We start from the raw sequence: 21,652 nt of genomic DNA, 5'->3' as shown, positions 1-21,652 counted from the left end.
CCCAGGCACACAGCAGAGTTTCTGAAGCCTCAGAGGTCTGAGACACAGACCAGGGGTCGAAAGTACAGACTCAGGAGCTTGGCTGCCCGAGTTTAAATCCAGCTCTTACACTGATTATGGAAAAGTGGCTTAATCACGCTAAGCCTCAGTTTACTCATCTGTAAAATGAGGACAATAATAGTCCCTTCCTCCTCGGACTGTTGTGAGGTGCAAGGAAGATGATGTATGTAAAGATGTGTAGCACATAGTGCCACTAACAGGCAATAGTGTTTTATTTATTTCCTAGTGTTTGTTGACTTATTTAAGTGTAGGGTTTGGCACAGTAAATGTTGAATGAATGGCTGCTGGTCTGGATTTAGAAGTCCCTGGGTGGTACAAATGGTTAACACACTCGGCTGCTAATCAAAAGTTTAGAGGTTCGAGTCCACCCAGAAGCCCCGCAGAAGAAAGGCCTGGCCATCTGCTTCCAAAAAATCAGCCATTGAAAACCCTATGGAGCACAGCTCTACTCTGACACATGTTGACTCTCACCGTGAGCCTCTGTGTCTTCGTAAGTAAAGTGGGGATCCTAATACGTCCACCTCCCACGAGCAGCGATGACGCACGTCAGAGCACCCAGCAAACCAAGACACACAGCAGCAGCATGAGCTGGCAGGAGTGCCGACCACACTGTGTGCTGGTGTGAGACTGGTTGGCCCAGTTCCAACTTGCAAATACCATTGTGTTCTCTGACTTGGTAGTTGGCACTTGCAGCCGCCCAGGGACAAAGTCGGGTTCCGGATAGAAAATGTTTTAGTTTGGCTGTTTTCAGTCATGAGCAGTAGAAAAGGACTCTGACCATCCTAAGTGGAGACAGGGAGCTTACTGCAGGGCGACCGGACAGGGGAGACAACGTGCGGCTCCATGAAGGTGACCAGCAGGTGCCACAGGAAGGATCTGCCCAGGATGTCATCCCTGTCACACTGGGAGTGGACGCTCCATCTCTGCATCACTCTCCCAAGCTTCAAACTCCAGGTGGGATCCACCAAGCCTGGGTCCCCTGGAAGAGGACAACGAGAACAGCCTCCACGGAGCACTTGCTATGTCAGACTCAGTTCTCAGTGCTTTATGCAGGAGCTCTGCTTACTTCTCCCAGCAGCCCTAGGGGGTAGAACTTATTATTATCCCCATTCTAGAGATCTGAGGCTCAGAGAGGCTGCGTGGCTTGCCCAGGGGTGCCCTAAATCTGTCTGTCTCTCGAGGTGGCCGTTACTTTCCACCAAGGCTGTATATGTCAGGTAGAGTGCACCACAAATAGGAACTGGGAGTGGATACTGAAAAAGTATTTAAAAAAAAAAAAAAGATACAGCTTGGCTAAAGGAGGAGCACAGCGAGCGAGCTTGAGTGTGCTTGCGTATGTGTGTGTGCATGCGTGCGTGTGTGTGCATGCGTGTGTGTGTGCGTGTGCACATGTATGTGCATGTGTGCTTGTGTGTGTGTGTGTGTGTGTGTGTGCCTGTGTGCTTGTGTAGGGGTCAGCCTCCTCCAGCGCACCCTGGGGCAGCCTGGCCAGGGAACCCTCCCTGAGGGCAGCAGCTGAGTTGGAGCTGGCATCTCACTCAGCAGAGACCCTGGGTCATCTTCTTTCCCCTCTCACTGGGACAGGCCCCAGTCTGGGAGACTCTCTACTTCTTTGTTGCTTCCTGAGTAGTTTTACTTGGAAAAGGAATAGCCAGACCCGCCCATCCTGCTGGTGACTGACAAGGCTCCCAGCCAGGGTGCAATCAACCCCATTAAAGATCAGGCCTGGAGGGCTGCCTGGAGAACAGGATTCCCAGCTGACCTCCTGGGGCTCAGCCCCAGGATTCTGGGTTTTAAACTCAGGGCCTCTTTGCCCTGGGACTCCCTCCCTCTCTCCCTTCTAGGGGCACACGGTGTTTATTTCACAGCTGGACGCTGCTCTAAGTGAAGCAGGAAGTAGGCCCCCGGGGAGGCAGATAGAGCCCAGCAAAGCTGATAACCAGCGAACCCTCTGGATGCCTCTGGAGGCCTAGAGCAGAGGGTCACAGATAACGGAAATGCCAGGCTTATCACAGCCGCCCAAGTTCTAGAGACATTATCCCGCCAGCCAGCCCACCTCATTCCCGGCGCTCCAGGCAGCTGGGCAAAACCCATCTCCACGCAGAGTAAACGTGAGCTGGCGCGGCTGCAGGATGGGGACTCTGTGCCCTGCGCTGGCACTGCACGGCCCCAGCACCAGGGGCCAGCAGTGGGCGTCAGATTATACCCAGATATTTGCGGTAAGGGCAGCTCCAGGTCAATTTGCTTTGAAGTAGGAGCCTGAGAAGCAATCGTTAGGGTCACGGGACTAAGGGGGCCCCGGCGAAAATTGTTCCCCAGACCTGGGTCCTCTTGGGCCAGGAAGCTCAGTCAGCAGAAAGCTTTGGCTGATGAGTGCAGCCTGGGATCGCCAGCCTGGCCCTTTCCCAGCCAATGCAGGGTGCAGTGGGTGGACGGTGCCAAATAGCAGCTCACCCCAAAGTTGTCTGCATTCTTTCTCAGCTGTTTTCATTTCCTAAGTATGCGTGGCTTGACGGAGGCCATGCTTGCACTTTCTGAGTTCACAGTGCGACTGGAGGAGGCAGCCTGGGCTGGGCCAGGTGCCTGGGGGATTGGACTGGTTAGGATTGGGGAGACCCCCGTCTCTTTCTACTATTGTCTCACCCCGCAGTGAGGTGACTGAGCCCATGGCTGTCTTGTTAGGCTGAGCTTCTGGGGCAGGGAGTGGGCTGAGAGGGGTGCAGAAAGTAGGTGAGGTTGGCCTTAAGGATGGTAGCTTCAATCTACCATTGTCATGTATTTACCTTATGCCAAAGAAACCCTGGTGGTACAATGGTTAAGTGCTCGGCTGCTAACCGAAACTATGGCAGTTCGAACCCACCCAGTGGTTTCTCGGGAGAAAAAACCTGGCAATCTGCTCCTGAAGAGATCACAGCCTTGGAAATTCTATGAGGCAGTTCCGCTCTGTCATATAGGGTCACAACAAGTCAGGATCAACTCTACGGCCCACAACAACAGCCATGTACCAGCCACTTTGCTAGGTATTTTACTTGTATTTAATACTGAAATAGCCATGTGATTATTGCACTATTCTGAGCCTCCCTTACAGGTGGTGAAAGCCGGAATTCAGAGCTTAATTCTAGGTAGGCAGCTAGCCCATATGGCTCCTTAGTGCAAAATAAGAAACAAGGACGCTTTTCCTCAAGACACTTCTGTCAGAAGATTGTCCTGATGGTTGACTTGGTTAGACCAAGCCCTGTGACTGCCACGTCTGGAGCGTCCTTGTGATGCCTACACAGATCACGAGAAACAGGGTGTTCGGTGCCCCTTCAGTGTTGCCTTCCTAAGCTCTCACAACCTGCTTCTGGTTCTGCTTGCCCGAGGCAACCACGGTCACGTCTCCTAGCTTTTCCTTCTGGTCTGCCCTCCATATTCTCTTCAGCCACTTCATTTTCAGTTTTATACCTTATCTGTGGACTTCCTATTAGGATAAATGAGGATTTAGCTCTCATGCTCCCCACCCCACTCCCCATCCTCACAGTAGATATATTATTATTTTTCCTTGTGTGGAGTGTTTACCTTATCATAGCTTTACATATTATTCATTAGAAATCAATTATTGTACTATAATCTCACTCTTGTGAGAACCCTGATTTTCCTGGAATCTCTGCTTCCGTTTGCTCCCTTCCTGCCCCGTCTGTCGTCCTCATAGTCACAGCTAACACTGGTGAACTTACTGCGTGCCCTGAACCGCTCTGAGCGCCAGGCAAGTGTTCTCTTGTAATCCTTCCGACAACTCCAGGAAGTGAAAGTACAGTTAACATTCTCATGTTACCCACCAGGAAATGGAGGCTCAGAGGGGCTAAGTGAACCGGCCCAAGACTCCCTCTCATCAGTGGCAGAAAAAACCCAAACCCTTTGCCGTTGAGTTGATTCCGATTCATAGTGACCCTATAGGACAGAGCAGAACTGCCCCATAGGGTCATCAGTGGCAGAGGCAGGAGTTAAATGCAGACGGTCTGACTCTAGGCCCCATGCTCTCAACATTTTACTAACCTACTGCCATCGAGTCGATTCCAACTCATAGCAACCCTATAGGACAGAGTAAAACTGCCCCATTGAGTTTCCAAGGAGTGCCTGGTGGATTCGAACTGCTTTAATTCTGGTATTTTTCATCCTGACTTTATCACTCTGACATCCTCTGAGGGCTCTCTATCCTCCTGCTTTAATTTAGGTTCTTTGGACCAAGAATGAAGTTGTTCCCTGAAACTCTTTGTTTGTTTGCTTGCTTCCTTGTTTTGCTGGAGTATACCCTCACATCAGCTTCCTTTGAAAGGGTACATAAGCTTTCTGAATCTTTACAAGTCTGAAAACTCTTCATTCTTTCTCTGCCAGTGGTGCAATGTCTTCAAAGTTCTAAGACGGAATGTTTTCCAACCTCGAATTCTACGTTTGACCTGTCTTCCAGCATCCAGTTCTTTTTAGGGGGAGAAGTCTAATGTCATTCTGATTCTAGTTCTTTGGTACGTAATTTATTTTCTTTTAAATTTCTGGGAGCTTTTAGAATCTCCTCTTTATCCCTGTGTTCTAAAGGTCCCTAACGACTGTAGTATCTCTGAAGATTTCCTTCCCTTTCTCTTATTTCTCCTTTGGAGGTGCCAATTAATTAGATGTGGAACCAGCTGAATCCATTATCTAACTTTTTTATCTTTTCTCTCCTTATGTCTGTGTCTTCATCTTTAGTTCTATTTTTCTGGGATATTCTTCAACCCCTATGTTAGATTTTTTTAAAAATTTAATATTCATATTTTTAATTTCCAAGAGCTCTCTATTAGTCTACAACTGCTCTTTCTCCATAGCAGCCCCTTCTTTTTTTAATGGATGAAATAGCTTTGCACACTTTCTTGTGACTCCTAATGACAGCCTTTAAAAAATTTTTATTATTACTATTTTATTGTGCTTTAGATGAAGGTTTACAGAGCAAATTAGTTTCTCATTAAATAACAGGAGCCTCTTAGAAGCTTTCTTCTATGTCTGCATTTCCTGTGTCTCCTCCAGGGTTATGTTTTTACCTGCTTTTTTCTCCCCTTTTCATCTTGGGACTTTCTTCAAATACTTGGCTATCCCTTTTTGTTTGTGTGTAATTCAGAATAAGACACTAAAAACTGAGTGGGTGGTCGGGGCTTCTTGAATGGGTTTGTTGAGATGATCACAGGAGGAGCTCCCTGGGGAACCTGCCAAAGCCTGTATATAGAATCTATTGTACTGTGAACCCTTGGAGCCCTGGTGATGCAGTGGTTAAGAGCTTGGCTGCTAACCAAAAAGGTCAGCTTTGAATCCATTAGCTGCTCCTTGGAAGCCCCATGGGGCAGTTTTACTTTGTCCTGTAGAGTCACTTTGAGTCAGAATCTACTCAAAGGCAATGGGTTTGCGTATCCCCAGAAACAGTCCTCTGATCTGTGAGGGTCCAGGGTCTCTTGGCTGCGCCCATTCTGTGTAGAGGTGTGGCGACCCTCCCCCTTGTCCCACCCAGGGTCTCAGGGTCCAAAGGCCACTCTGGGGTTCTGCAGGGAAAGCTGACTCTATGCTTGTCTGAATCCACCAGTTAGACTGTGGGTTTCTCTTTCTTGCTTCTCCAGTTACCTCTTTTCTGACAGCTTCCTGTCTTCTAGAAGCTCATTGACCACACTCATCCCAGTGGCTCCTCTTCCATCCTCTCTGTGATTGAGGGTGTCTATTTTGTTTCATTTTTTCCTTTACTATCGTTTTAATGAGGTCTCTGGAAAGAAAGGAGATAAATATAGGTCAATCTTTCAACTTGAGTTAGAGTCCTGATGTCATTTTAAAATGAGAGGTTGTGGTATCTCCCTCCACGTGAGCCCAGACACTGTCAGGCCACCAGAAAGACCAGGAAGAGTCTAGTGGCTCAGTGCATGGTGACAAACAGAAGTCAGCCTGTGTTTTCCTGGGAGTGGACCAGCTGCCCTGCCCTCACCCAGGAAAGATGAGGTGTTATTGGGCTTGCTGCTCTGTGCCGACCCAGCACAGCTGCCTCTTCTTGGGTCTGCACTCTCTTGACTTGGGAGGTGGAATGCTTCCCTTCTCCTCTGGGCAGGCACCATTGTCCCAAAAGAACTCGAGAGAGTTGGAGCGAATGGCGAGAAGCATGGTACTTCCTGAGCCCTTTACATCAGAGGGTGTTGGAGAGAACCCATGAGCTCCCACTTGGGAGTTCATAAATGTGCTCATAAACTCCTGTTGACAGAAAAACAAAAGGGATTCAAGGCGGTCTTCCTGGCTACTCTTTTACATCAAAGAAGCCTCAAGGTCTTTTCCTGCTGGCGTATTCTGAGATTTTTCCCAGAGGTTCCCAGAGCTTCCTTCTGGGAATTGTCAGGTTTCCTTCCCTGTTCTTATTCGGATTGTTCTGGAGACCCAGGCCTCAGCTGCCTCCTTCTTCAGAAGTCCTTCCAGTGTCAACTCAGCCTCTTGTTTCCTGCTGTGGCCTCCTTAGTTCATTCCTTTGATACAGTATTGAATACTGCCATGTGCCAGACCCAGAGGGCAGCCTGGCACCGTTACTGTCCTCTGGGAGCTTCCAGGTGGTTCTGGAACAGCCAAAGTAGAAGTCTTATTTCTAGGAAACACTTAAGGGAGACCTGGGGTGAATCCACAAAAAATTTAAACTAGTTTTTGACATAGATACTTACTAATATGTCAGGGGGCCCCCTGGGTGGTGCAAATGGTTAACGAGCTCCGCTGCTAACCAAAAGGTTGGCGGTTCAGGTCCATACAGAGGTGCCTTGGAAGAAAGACCTGATCTACTTCCCTAAAAACCAGCCATTGAAAACCCTGTGGAGCACAGTTCCATTTTGATACACAGGGGGTCACCGTGATTTGGAGTTGACTTGACAGCAACTGGTATATAATGTGTCTGGAGTACTTGATTGTTTCCTTCGAGTTCTTCTGGACTTTTAAGGTATCTTTCCAGGCTATATTAACAGGGACTTGTCTGGATGCCCTTGCTTAGATCTCTATAGCAGCAGTAATAAGAAGCAGCCAGTAGTATGTATATTCTGGTGGGACGTCTCTCCCAAAGACCGGGATCTGACTCTTCAGACTGTTGAGGTTTCATTCACAAAAAATATTTGTACCTACCGTGGGAGAGGCATTGGGCTGGGTGTGAGACTTCCAGAAATTTCTCTAGGCAGTAATTTCCCAAAATCTGATCCAAGGAATTCTCTTTGTACAGGAAAAAACTGAGTGTGCTGTGAGGGGGAAGGGGTGATTCCCTAATCAGATGCCTGGTTCTTTTCTGTGGCAAAGGACATCCTGCTGAGGTGAATAGTAAATCCCCCAAAGGGGCTGGGGCATGAGGTGTTTCCCAAACTGCTTTTTCCAAGGAGGGTTCGTTTGTTTGCGTGTTCGTTTTAAAAGTACAGCAAATGTAACCGACTGGTGCTCTTTTAAATATGCTCAAGGCTATTCCATCAGAGACACCAGGACTGTGCCCCCGAAAATGGGTCTGGATTTCTACAAGGGCTGCACAGGGGCAGCTACCCAGATAGAGAGATGTGTTCGTGGCCAAGCATGCTGTTTTTGTATGTTGCTGTCTTAGGGTTTGCAGGAGCCTTGATGGCGCAGTGGTTAAGAGCTATGGTTGCTAACCAGAAGATTGGCAGTTCAAATCTACCAGCCATTCTTTGGAAACCCTATGCGGCAGTTCTACTCTGTCCTATAGGGTCACTATGAGTCAGAATTGACTTGATAGCAATGGGTTTGATAGAGAAACAGAACCAATAAGACATATATATTTTTTAATTTTATTATTATTATTATTTTCATTTGAAGGAATTGGCTTATGTGATTGTGGTGATGTTGTTGTTAGGTGCCGTTGAGTCAGCTCTGACTCACAGTGACCCTGTGTACAACAGAACCAAACACTGTCCCATCCTGCACCATCCTCATGATCGTTGTTATGCTCGAGCCCATGGTTGCAGCCACTGTGTCAATCCATCTCGTTGAGATGTGGGGCTAGCAAGTCCAAAAATCCATAGGTCAGGCAACAGGATGGAAATTCTGGCAGTCTTGTATTCAAAATATGTAGGACAGGCTGGAAATTCTGGCAGTCTTGTGTCCCAGTATTGGTAGGTCAGATGGTGAGGGAGAGAAAGGAATTCTGGCAGGATGTCTATTTATAGGTTTCCCTCAGGAAACCTTGGGCTTTACCCTTAAGGTCTTCAACTGATTGGATGAAGCCCACCACTTTATGGAGAGCAATCTGCTTTACTTAAAGCCAGTTGATTTAATCCCGTGTAAACACTTCAAAGCAGCATCTAGACTAGCGTTTGACCAAACACCTGGACACCATAGCCCAGCCAAGGTGACACAGAAAATTAATCAGCACAGTTTCCTATGACCTAAAATAGCAAGATGACCTAAAGCCGCTTGTAGATGTCAGATTTCTAGGTTAAAGTTTATTATCATAATCACTTTTATTTGGACTGGTGGAGATCTAGGGGGCCATTGAAAGAACCTCCCCCCCCATTTGGTGCCATCACTGACTATCCCTGGACCATCTTCAAGAGGCTACATGGCTGCATGGCTGGTTGACCTTGGACAAGCTTCCCTCTCTGGCCTTGCTCCCTCCAAATGAGGGGCTGGATGAAAATGGGGTTTGTGGCAACCTCAGGGTTCTGCGGTGCCCCCTTGCTTCCCACCTCAGCATCAACCTCTTCTGTCTGCTTTATTTCTGCTTCTGTAAAATGTTTCGTTTGAACCAAGGGGCTCCTAGGGCTAAAAGGTTCAGAGACCACAGGACGAATTCCTGTCCAGGATCCTACTGAGTCTGTTTCTGATTAGAAAGTAGTGCTGGCTACCTGCGTAGTAATTACCGGGGAGAATGGGGACAGCTGGTAAAGCTCCTGAGGGCTCTGCGAAGAATGTGACCTGCAGGGTGGCACTTGGTGAGCAGCCTGGGCTGTTGTCCCTCACTTCTATCTTTAGATACAAGTGACTAGTGACTGGGGGCTCTGGGTGGGGAGGGCCCTGTAGATTCACCCCGCAGGCAGCCTAAATGCACAACAGGGGACCGGCTAAGTAAAAAAAAACAAACCTAACCTGTTGCCGTCGAATGGATTCTGATTCATAGCGACTCCATAAGACAGAGCAGAACTGCCTCATAGGGTCTGCAAGGAGGGGCTGGTGGATCTGAACTGCCTGCCTCTTGGTTAGCAGCCGAGCTTTTAACCACTGTGCTTCCAGGGCTTCTCGGCTAAGTAAGGGCGCCCGCCGACTGGGCTAAGTGAGGGCGCCGAAAGTGTGTTTCCAATTTGCTAAAGCATTAACGTTTTCATTGTGGAAAAAAAAATGAGGGCTTTTTTGAACAGCCTCACATTTTGTTCTGTGTTGGTTTTGCTTTTCATGGTGAATTATGTGTATGTGGTAGGAAGACACCCCAGCAGACGGAGACACCCCTACTAGCCAGCGCTTTGGGCCTCTAAAGGTCTCGCTCTGCCCTGGAGCCCCTAGAGCCCCTCTTAGCACCTGGCTGACAAGGAGTTGCCTAAAGGACCCCTTGCTTCTAACCTTCAGTTTCAGCTTCTCAAGCCCCTGCCGGCCTCGGGCAGATTCTTAACATATTCACCCATCAGCAGCCTCTCAGAAAGGAATGTTAAATGCTGCCATGATGTCAAAGGGCCCAAGGAGAGGGGCCTGGGCCAAACCCAGCCCGCCACTCACGGCGTGGCAGAGTGGGAGATAAGCAGAGGCACAGAGAGGCCCTGGGCCACTGGGCTTCCCAAGCAGCCAGGCGACTGATGGGCTGGCACTGAGGGATGAGGCCGAGGCGCTAGTTTCCAAGGACAATGAACTTCCAAATGTCACTGCCCAAGTGACAACCAGGCGTCTGTGATTCTGCCATTTCTCCGGCGTTGTCAAGCCTGCATCAGGATGTCAGGAACCGCCAAGGAGAGTTTGGGGCCCCGGGGGCTGCCGGTGCTGGGCAAGGCCTGTATAAACACCGTGGACAAACAGCTCAACATGCTGAACGAGAAGGTTGACAAGCTCTTGCATTTCCAAGAAGATGTGACGGAGAAGCTGCAGGGCCTGTACCGTGGCATGGGCCACCTGGAGCAAGGCCTTCACCGGCTGGAGGCCTCCCAGGCTGGGGCTGGTGGTACTCCCCCAGCTGACCCTCAGGCTGGGAGCCCCGAGGTCCTGGAGCTGGTGAGGGCAGTGCGGCAGGACGCTGCCCAGCACAGCACCCGACTCGAAGCCCTCTTCGGGATGGTGGTGGCTGTGGACAAGGCCATCTCTTTCTTGGGGGCCATGTTCCAGAACTCAAAGGTGGTGGATTTCATCATGCAAGGGAGCGTGCCCTGGAGAAAGGGAAGCCTGACTGACGTCCCCGAGGAGGTTGGTTGCTGTTCCCTGCGCTGGTGCCCTGCTGGCTGGAAGGGAGGCCCAGGGGCCCGGGTGGGGAGACTGGAGGGGCAGCTGGTCTGAGGAGCGCTGGGAGGTATTGTCTGCTTCTGATGCCTCCTGTGTGACCTGTTGATGGGGAAGAGAAGAGTCAGGAAGCTTAGAGGTTAGAGGTGAATTCAGAGCTGCCTGTTTGCTGACGGGACACAGGACTGCTGCTCCCCCAGGGAAGGAAGGTGAGCATGGTGGGCCTGGGGCAGCTCCAGGGAACCCAGAACAGGGCCCACCGGCAATTAGGGAGAGGGGGCCTGGTCAGTTTCTTTGACATCCTGTGACTTCTCTTCTCCAAGGGCCCCTTTCTGCTCCTTCACACCTGGGGTGGGAGACTGGTGGGTAGTGGTCAGTGTGCCCTGACAAGGCCCCCTGCTCAGAAACCCAAATCTGCCCCCTTCCTCTACTTTCCTGCCCCCGCTCCTGTGCTCTGCCCCAGAGTGGATGGAATGTGTAACTGCCCTTGGACATGAGTGTTGACAGTGACCCACAGGGGACGACAGGTGGGAGCCGGAGCCTGGGGGTGGAGGGTGGCATTTCTGGGGGCGGCTGTTCCCAAGGGTTGCATAATCAAACCGGCTGGCTAATGGGCTCGGCTGGGGGGAAGAGGGGGGCGGGCGAGGTGTGTAGAAGCAATGCCCTGTTTGCAAACAGCTCAGTGATCAGCCACTTAGCAACACCCAGACAGCTGGGAGCCCCCATAGCAAATCCCTGCAGTTACCAGCCAGCCTCTGCAAGAGATAAGATGGGGTCTGTGCTGACTCTGTGTCAGCTCTGCAGGCTTTCAGGGTGAGGCTAAAGGAGTTTGTCTGTCCTCCCCACCCACAGCCAGGCTGGAGATCACCCCCCACCCCTTCTCTCAGCTGTCCTGCGGCGTTTCCCAGAGCACCCACGCTGGACCTCAGCTTCCTTCTCTCTGCCTCTTCTGAAGTGTGTCCTGAAGGGAGATGTGACCCTCCACCCTTGCACCGAAAGCCAATCTCAGCTTTTTTAAAAAAATTAATCTAATGTGTACACGTGTAATCTATTAGAATCCCTGGGTAGTGCAATGGTTAACACACTTGGCTGCCAATTGAAAGGTTGAAGGGAGATATGAGTCTGCCCAGAGGCACCTCAGAAGAAAGGCCTGGCGATTTACTTCTGAAAAAAAATCAGCCGTTGAAAACCCTGTGGAGCACAGTTCTACTGTGACACACATGGGGTCACCATGAGACGGACTCGATTGGACAGCAACTGGTTTGGATTTTCGGTTTTCAAAGGCTTTGTCTCCCTCCTACCGCATGCTCCCCTTCCCCCTGCCCCCGGGCCCCAGGCCCTGATCCCAAGGTGACCATAGGGACCAGTTTCCCCAGAGTCCATCCAGATACAGCCTGTGCATCCATAGGGACCTTGGTATACATGCTGCCACTTCGTTTTAGCTCAAATATTATTTACATTGTCAGTCTCTGATTTTTTTTTTTAACTTAATATATTTTGGACATTGTTTCTTATTTGTGCCTAGAAAATTTCCGCATTTTCTTTTTTTCTTGTTATTGCTGCAAAGTGTTCCCTTTTCTGGGATCTGTTTTAATTTGTTAACCAGCCTCACACCATTGTTTTTTTGAATTGTTTCTCCTCTTTAGCTTCTGTAAATAATGCTGCAATGAACATCCATAGATGTATGTCTTTGGACACAGGTATGGGCTTTCCTGTAGGAGACATTCCTGGAAGAGAATGCTAAGCCAAAGGGTAAATTTGTGCAGATAAAACCAGGCCCACCTATGAAGAATTTATTCCAGTCCAGTCTCCTGCCAATAACATACGGGGATGTTTGTGACCTCTACTGTGTGATTCTTTTCCCGTCTGGTGGATGAAAAATGAGATACTATTGTTGTATATTTCTTAATGTTTTAGTGTGAAAAATTTCAAATGGATAAAAATAGCGAGATTAGCGTAACGAACACTGGGAACCTGTCTCCCAGCGTCAGTCATCAGCTGGAGCCGTGTTGTTCCATCTGTCCCCACGTGGCCGCTTCCCCTCTCCAGATTATTCTGAAGAACGTTCGAGACAGTAGATCATTTCTTCCCTAAGTGTTTCAGCAGTTACATCTAAAAGACAAGAACTGTTTTTAAACACACAATCACACTATCATTATCAGACCTCAAAAGTAATGGGTTGCTTCATAATGCCACCAAAGTCAGTGTTCAGATTTCCCAGATGGCTTTTATCCTTTTTTTTTTTTCAGATTTTGTTTATTTGAATCAGGATCCAAATAAGACCTATGCATTGCAATTGGTTATATATCTCTTAAATCACTGTTTTTTTAAATTCATTAAACGTGTTAAAACTTTGTGCTGTGGGAAATTTCAAACATATGAGCAGTAGATAGGCTGATACAGCTCATCGTAGTTTTAATTTGTATTTCTTTTACTAGAAGTAGGAGCCATGGTGGCACAATGGTTGAGTGTTTGGCTGCTAACCAAAAGGTTAATAGTTCGAATCCACCAGCCACTCCTCAGACACTCTGTGGGGCAGGCCCCTACAGGGTCGCTGTGGGTCAGAATTGACTCGGACTCTGCGGGGCAGGCCCCTGCAGGGTCGCTGTGGGTCAGAATTGACTCGGACTCTGCGGGACAGGCCCCTGCAGGGTCGCTGTGGGTCAGAATTGACTTGGCCACAACGGGTTTTTTGGTTTATTAGAAGTAAGATTGTACATCTTTCGTAAGTTTAAAACCTTTTGTGTTTTTCTGTGAATTGCTGCTCATTCTTATCTCTCTTTTCTATTTTGGTGTTTGGTTCTTTTCTTATTGATTTGCACGAGCTCTTTGTATATTAATGACGTTAGTTGTCATACATGTTGCAGGTATTTAGGCACTTCTGGAAACCCTGGTGCCATAGTGGCTAAGTGCTGCAGCTGCTAACCAAGAGGTTGGCAGTTCCAATCCGCCAGGCGCTCCTTGGAAACTCTGGGGCAGTTCTACTCTGCCCTGTAGGGTCGCTATGAGTCGAAATTGACTCGGCAGCAGTGGATTTGGATGGGGGAGAATCATAGAACTTTCTCTTTTCTGAATCCTTGCAACATTTATTGTGTATACTGCTCCACTGGCACTTAGGTGATGTCTCTTCTGGTCCTTGTAATTAACGTAATAACGTGTTAGCAGCTGTCTGCAGCTTCGAGCCTAGCCTCCCGACCAAGCTGTCAGTTCCTTATTGGCCGTGGTGTGAGGCCTCCACTTCCCTCCCTGGACTGAGGCCCCACTGGCCTCAGAGGACACACTCTGAGAATGGGTAGTGAACTGAGACACGGACCTGGCTTTTTAATACATTGTCAGTGCTGAAAACTCTGCATCTGGATACTTCACCAAGACCCTTTTTGTGTTTCCTAAGCTTGCTTAAAAAAAAAAAATCAAAAAACAAAACCACTGCCGTCGAGTCAATTCCAACTCATAGTGGCCCTATAGGACAGGGTAGAACTGCCCCATAGGGTTTCCAAGGAGCAGCTGGTGGGTTGAAACTGCTGAGCTTTTGCTTCGCAGCCAAGCTCTTAACCACTGCGCCACCAGGGCTCTGCTTAGAGAGTAGGACTGTGGTAGTCATTTGTGGAATTGAATTGAATCCTAGCACTGGCTGTTAATTTTGAAAAATGTGCCAGGACTTGGGGAAGGACCCCCTTGGGTCTTCTGAAGTGTGCAGTGGCACTTGATTGATAAAGTAATTAGATTATGGCCAGAAGCCAGGTGCTCAGGCTCAGGCTCACCCAGAGGTTCATCACAGCCTTGTTCAGACACATGTGTCCTCTAGGTGTTGTCTGGGGTTTCTTCTACTTCCTGTGGGTGTGCAGGCTGAGGCAGGGGCCAGGAGGCTGAGCCCTCAGGACTACTGAAACCAGAATCCAGCAGGGTGTGCTCTGTGTGTGTGTGTGGTGTGTATATGTGTGTTTGTGGTGTGTGTGTACATGGTGTGTATAGATGTGTTTGTGTGGTGTGTATATGTATGTGTAGTATGTATATGTGTGTGTGCATATACGTATGTGTGTTGTGTGTATATGTGTGTTTGTGGTGGGTTGTGTGTGGTATGTACAGGCATATGTGTGCTTGTGGTGTGTATATGTATGTGTAGTATGTATATGTGTGTGTGCATATACGTATGTGTGTTGTGTGTATATGTGTGTTTGTGGTGGGTTGTGTGTGGTATGTACAGGCATATGTGTGCTTGTGGTGTGTGCCTATGTATGTGTGTGGTGTGTATATGTGTGTTTGTGGTGGGTTGTGTGTGGTGTGTAGAGGTATATGTGTGTATATCTGTGTTTGTGGTGTGTGCATATGTATGTGTGGTGTGTATATATGTGTTTGTGGTAGGTTGTGTGTGGTATGTATAGCTATATGTGTGTATATCTGTGTTTGTGGTGTGTGTGTGCTCTGTATGTGTATGTATGTGTGTGTGGTGTGTATATGATGTGTGTATGGTGTGTATATGCATGTTTGTGGTGTGTGTGTGCTGTGTATATGTATGTATGTGTATGGTGCGTATATGTGTTTGTGGTGTGTGTGTGTGCACACACGCAGGTGCCTACATTAAACACGGAGAGACGGTACATTTTGAACCCAGCAAGGTCTGCCAAAGGGCAGCCTGTACAAGTCCCCCTCCCGGGGTGTGAAACAGGAGGAGGCCAGTGATAATGCCTCCAGTTCCCTCAGCCACGGGGGCGGCAGGACAGAGTCTCAGAAAGAGGCCAAGACGGATGGGTCACGTTGATGATGGTGGTGACGACCCTGAGAGCAGCAGCTAACATTTGTTTATTAAATGCTGACACGCCAGGTCTGGGCCAGTCCTTGCCGTGCGTTGCGCCCTGGCATTTAGAGGGCAAAGGTGGGTGTTCTGAAATCCCAAGAGGATGAGCAGGTAATGGGACAGAGAGAAGTGGGCCTGGTGTAGGATGAACAGGGGAACCGACCCTCAGCCTTAGGGCCAAGGACCGGTGAGGACTGCCATCCCAGTTAAAAATCTAGAGATGTTTGCCACGGTAGCCTAGACTTGCCAGATCTTCAAATTTTTTAAGGGAAACTGAGAACCCAGAGTTTTTTTCTAATCAGTTTTCTTAAGGTATAATTCACGTAGAATTACCTATACACATACATGTAAATATACTACAGACATTTTAAGTATACGGTTCACAATGTATATACCCATCACCTCAAAAGGAAACCTTGAATTTTAATGTAAAATCTCCTAAAATTTTAAATATTGATAACAAAAATTTTAACAGGCACGTGCTGTGCAAGGCAAACAAAATGCACCTGTAGCTGCCTTTGGCCTCTGAACAACTAGTTAGGGTCCTCTGTGGCACAGCCAAATGTCCCTGGGTGGCACAAACAGTCTGCACTCATCTACTGATATAAAGGTTGGCTGTTTGAAGCTATCTAGTGGCACCACAGAAGAAAAGCCTGGCTATCTCCTTCCATAAAGATTACAGCCAAGAAAACCTCTTAGAGCACAGTTCTCTTCGGACTCATGAGGTCACCATGAGTCAGAATCGACTTGAAGGCAACTGGGTTTTTTGTCTTTTTTTTTGCAAAGCTAGGAAAAAGGCCCTCTGGGGTGAGTGCCTTGGGCCTAGGGGCCCAGCCTGGGCTCTGGACTGTGAGCAGACCTGCTGCTCTGACAAGTTTACCAGGAGGAGTCGTAGGACTTCACTGGTCGAAAGCTCAAAACCCCCAGAAGCATCAAGGGGAGCCAGCTAGGGGCTAGTCCATCTAGAAACCTTTGTTTGAACTCACTGTGGGGCTGTGCTCTGGACTGTTTCAGGGCCAGCACATGTGCTGCAGGCGCTGGTCTGGGTACGCATCGGTCAGCGTCAACCAAGAGCTGCCGAGAGCTTCTTGGTGCCAGGCACTCGGCTGGACGACCTTACACGTTTTTTAACACCGACAGGTCTTTGTCTCAGGCAGGACAGAATCGCCACAGCTGCTGGGTGGGCTCTTACTATGCACTGGATACGCTCCTCGGGATGTTTCACGTATTGACGCAGTCTATCCTCTCAACAAGGAGCCCTGGTGGCGCAGTGGTCAAGAGCTTGTCTGCTAACCAAAAGGTCAGCAGTTCAAACCTACCAGCTGCTCTGTGGTAGAACCACATGGCAGTCTGCTTCTGTAAAGATTACTGCCTTGATAACCCTATGGGGCAGTTCTACTCTGTCCTCTAGGGTTGCCATGAGGTGGAATCAACTCAACGGCAGTGGATATGGTTTGTTTTTTTGTTATCCTCTCAATAACTCTACCCCATACCTGTTGCTCTTGAGTCAATTCCAACTCATAGTGACCCACAGGGTTTCCAAGGAGTGGCTGATGGATTCCAACTGCCAACCTTTTGGTTAGCAACTGAGCTCTTAACCACTACGCCACCAGGGCTCATAATATTTTATCCCGTTTTACATATGAGGAAAGTGAGACACAGAGAAGTATCTTGGCCAAGGGGTTGATGTGGGATTCAAACCCAACACCTGTAGCTGGAGAGTCCGTTCTCCTGACCACTACTGGTATACTGTAATGACGTGGCCCTGGGATCTCCCATCCAGCTGCAAGGCAGACATTATTAATTTATCGTGGCTCTTTTTTCCCCCCAAGCACAGATTTATTTGACTTCAGAATCCAACTTAAACCAACACTCTAGAAGCCACAGCCAACTGATCAGAATTGACTTTTTAAGATTAAGTTTCTTTTCCATCCCTAGTCTAAGCCCTTTGAGCTCCAGTCTGTTGAGAGCCCCCTGTCAGGGCCTGGGTCTGCCCCTCAGTGGCAATACCATGATGCATTGGGAAGAGCTTGGGTTTGAAAGTGGACTCCCCCTCTTTTAAGTTTTATGACCTTGGGAAAGCTTCAGTGTCTCTGTCTCTAAAATAATAATGATAATATCTACTAATCAGAAGGCTGGAGGTTTGAGTCCACTCAGAGGCTCTTTGGAAGGAAGCCTCTACTTCTGGCCAATCTACTTCCAGAAAATCAGCATTGAAACCCCCTTGGAGCACAGTTCTACTCTGGTACACATGGGATTGCCGTGAATCGGAGTTGATATTAACTAGTTTTTCAAGGGCAGTGGTGGTTCAGTGGTAGAATTCTTGCTGTGGGAGACTCAGGTTCGATTCCTGGCCAATGCACCTAATGCGCGGCTACCACTCATCTGTCAGTGGAAGCTTGCATGTTGCTGTGATGCTGAACAGGTTTCAGTGGAGCTTCCAGACTAAGACTAGAAAGAAAGGCCTGGTGACCTATTTCCAAAAATTAGCCAGTGAAAACCCTTTAGATCACAGCAGCTTGACACCATTGCACATGGGGTCACCATGAGTCAGGGCTTACTTGACAGCAGCCAACAACAACAACAACAATATTGTAAACCACACGAGATAACCTAAATATCTCTATCTGAAGAACATGGTAGGTCCTCAAGAAATGTGGCCTAAATGATGATGTTGATGATGCTGATAGCTTTTATGGTTGTTATTTCAGAACAAAGAGAATGCAGAAGAGAAGGGAGCAAAACCAAAGTATGGGCTGAGCTCGAGGGGTGTGCAAGCCGAGATCAGGGGGCCTTGGGAAGGTGAGTGGGACCCCACTCTTCACACACAACAGCTTCAGAAGAAAAACAGCACCACCAGTGTCAACAGTACGATTACTGAAAAACCGCTAAAGCTTTATTCTTTCCTGTTCTCTTTGTCCCGTATATGTACGTCCCGCTGGAGAGAGACAGCCAGCTGCTGTTTTAAAGTCACCGGGGATAGTTCCTCTCCCAGCCGACTGTCCACCCACTCAGCACTCTGGTGTCTTTATTCCATTCTGCTTTCAACTTTCATAGATTCATTTTTTAATTTAATTTTTAAAATAATTTTGCATAACATTTACATGGTTCCTAAGTCAAATCAACAAAACAAGGCCTATTAAGATAAATCTAAGCCAAGGTTTTAAGCCAAGGATTAGACAGGCCCATAAAACAAACAATAATACACGTAGCTCAACTTTGTATACAAGATTAAATGGGCACACCAGCCCAGGGGCAAGGACCAGAAGGCAGGAGGGGACAGGAAAGCTGGATGAATAGAAATGGGGACCCAAGGTGGAGAAAGGGAGAATATTGACCCATCACTGGGCTGGCAACCAATTACACAAAACAATATGTGTATTAATTGTTTAATGAGAAACTAATTTGCTCTGTAAACCTTCATCTAAAGCACAATTAAAAAAAAAAACCTATCTGCTATCCTTGTTCCCTGCACCCTGTTTAATCCCTGCCATCCCCCGATGGGTAGTCATTTAAAAAAGCTTTGATCTTACCCTCCCATTTTTTTATTTTAAGAGTGACATTACACACACACACACACACACACACACACACCCTCCCTTCTTAGACAAACAGAAGCATACACCAGTTTCCCCACCTTGCTTTTTCACTTACCGTATATCCTGCGATCACTCCATTGCGGTGAATAGAGAGACTTGTTCCTTGTTTATGGCTGGTGATACCCCCTGTGTAGATGCGCCATGGTTTAGCCCACAGCCCCTACTGATGGCCACTTGGGCTGCCCCAGCCTCTGGCTACTATGAACGGTGCTGCACTGAATGGCCTTTTGCACGTTCTTTACAAATATTGTCAGGACAGGTTCTTCCAAGTGGGATTGCTTCCTAACAGTGCATTTTTATCTGGCTTCTTTTCCTGTAGAGAGCCAGAAGGCAGGCCCCCCAGAGGGGCCAGTGGAGCGGCTGCCCCCCATCCACACTTCAAGGATGGGAGCGGACCTCCTCATCCAGGCAGGGGCCTCGTCAGGGCAGGGAGATGGAGTCCCTGGCCAAGGCCAGGTGCCATCTGACCCCCTGCTGCTGCCCACAGAGGTGGAAGCCAGAGCTCCCAGGACAGCCAGCAAGAATCCCAGGACCAGCCTGGATTTGTCTGCAGCCCCTGGCAGGGCCAGTGAGGTTCTTAGCAGCCAGAAAGCTGCACCTGGCAGGCAACAAGGAGCACTCCCCTGCAGACCTGACTCTCGGACCTCAGAGGATGGGCTGAGGCTGACTTCAGGGACCAGTCCCCAGCCCCCCACACCTCCAGAGCCTCCAGTCCAAGCCAGGGTTGCTTATGGCGGTGGAGAAAGGCCTCCAAGGTAAGCGGGCGCTCTTCCAAGCTGAGCAAGGGAAGGCATTAACAGCCGCCCCTCAGCTGGAGCCTGGGCAGGCTGCACCTGTGGAGTGTCCGCTGTATGCACAGCACTGGGCTAGGCTGACCAGGGCAAGACCAGAGGAGGTCTAGGCATCGAGGAGCTTAGAGCACCCATACTTAACTGCCACTTGGTAGAATGACCTGGTGTCTTGGCCATCTAGTGCTGCTGTAATGGAAATACCACATGTGGATGGCTTTAACAAAGAGAAATTTATTCTCTCACAGTCTAGTAGGCTACAAGTCCTAAATCAGGGCATCAGCTCCAGGGGAGGGCTTTCTCTCTCTGTCGGCTCTGGAGGAAGGTCATCGTGCTCAATCTTCCCCTGGTCCAGGAGCTTCTCAGGCACAGGGACCCCGGGTCCAAAGGACACGCTCTATTCCTGGTGCTGCTTCCTTGGTGGTATGAGGTCCCCATGTCTCTCTGCTGGCTTATCTCTCTTATATCTCAAAAGAGATTGGCTTAAGACACTATCTAATCTTGCAGACCTTATGAGTATAACTGCCACTAATCCATCTCATTATAGAGTTAGGGTTTACATAGGGAAATCACATCGATGACAAAATGGTAGATAATCACACAATACTGGGAATCATGACCTAGCCAAGTTAACAGATCTTTTTAGGGGACACAATTCAATCCATGACATTTGGGAATTAAAAAAACACTGATGCTCAGAGATTCTGATTTAATTGGTCTGGAGTGAGGCTCAGGCATTGGTACTGTTTGTTTGTTTTTCACACAAGCTCCGCAGGTGAGTCCAACGTGGAGCAAGGCTGAGAGCCACTAGCCCTTAGAGCAACAGTAGCTAAAGGGTGGGGCTCACAGAGCGCTCCCCCTGGCTGAGCATCTTACGGCATCATCTGATTCTCACCACATCCCCAGGAGGCCGTGTTACTGCTGTCCCCACTTGATCGATGAGTGATGGACTCAGGCTGCCAGGCGTTCGCAGAGCTGGGACCCGAATTGAGGTCGAGTCTAGATTCTGTGTGTGTAGCAACTGCACCATCCTGCTTCATCAGGCCAGCATTGAATTCAACTGTGGTGGTGTAGTGGTTAAAAGCTTGGCTGCTAGCCAAAAGGGCCAGCAGTTCAGATCCACCAGCCAGTCCTCGAAAACCCTATGAGTCGGAATTGACTCAATGGCAATGGGTTTGGTTTGATTTTTGTATGGTGGGGAGAGGAAGGACAGACCACACAGACACGTGGAGATCAGTACAGGCTGGGTGACCCAGCAGGGCTTTCAGGGACCTGAACCTGGAGTTGTTGCCAGCTGACCCGACCCATAGGGTGCGGCCTTTGGACCTGAGCTCAGCAGACACTGCGTAGGAGAACCAGAATCCACAAGCTCCCAAGTCCTCCCTAGCCCTGTGTTCTTCACCCTGTGGGGCAGTGCCCCATCCTGTCTCCAGGGCGGCCTGTTGAAGGGCATTGTTCTTCCCAGGCTTCTCTCTGAGGGGCTGGTAACCCTCCTGCACTAGCTCTGAGGTACCCTGACCTATAACGGAGGCCCCCTGAGGCCTGGCTCAGGAAGGGGACCTGGGTCTGTGTTTGCTGGGGTGATTGGCAGAGAAGCTCAGCTCATTTGTCTGCCTTTGTCCTAGAAGGAAATGGAAGCCTCCCAGGAGGCCCAACAAGCCAGAGGGATAGATTCTTGGCAGGCATCACTGGATCCCCGCCAGGGTTTAAATATGGAATCTGGGGAGGGGGTGTACTTTCTATGAACTTGTTAGGAGCTCCAAAATATTCTGAAGAAGGAGAAAAGGTCTATCTCAGTTTCAGCCCTGAGCTGAATTTCAGGCACACCAGACCTACCACAGGGCTTAGGAAGTGGAGAGTCACTGCCTGCCCCACCTCACATAGTGTGTGGGTGTATTTCAAGGAAAACAGGTTTGAACTCAAGTGCTGGCTGATTGGCAGGGCTGCCTGTGCTGAGCATCCTGAAGCCATGTCTGGACTTG

The 21,652-nt window shown here is 48.9% G+C and overlaps 1 protein-coding gene across 6 annotated transcripts in view; it reads left to right on the top strand.

The window, feature by feature from the left end:
* Window positions 1-21,652, top strand: part of LOC100660888 (UPF0547 protein C16orf87) — a 113,284-nt gene that overhangs the window by 67,104 nt on the left and 24,528 nt on the right. For 3 of the 6 annotated variants that reach the window (XM_064274120.1, XM_023555667.2, XM_064274121.1), the window contains one exon: window positions 17,995-18,085. In XM_064274120.1, coding sequence (XP_064130190.1) covers window positions 17,995-18,085 — 91 coding nt within the window. Of the gene's footprint in view, window positions 1-1,364; window positions 10,456-17,994; window positions 18,086-19,201; window positions 19,638-21,652 lie in introns of those variants that run through there. The other 3 variants (XM_023555666.2, XM_023555668.2, XM_064274122.1) reach the window with 2 other exon arrangements.

Source organism: Loxodonta africana, chromosome 21, assembly GCF_030014295.1.
Source record: "Loxodonta africana isolate mLoxAfr1 chromosome 21, mLoxAfr1.hap2, whole genome shotgun sequence".
In the NCBI taxonomy this organism is placed as follows: domain Eukaryota; kingdom Metazoa; phylum Chordata; class Mammalia; order Proboscidea; family Elephantidae; genus Loxodonta; species Loxodonta africana.
This window is presented reverse-complemented; position numbering and strand designations above follow the sequence as displayed.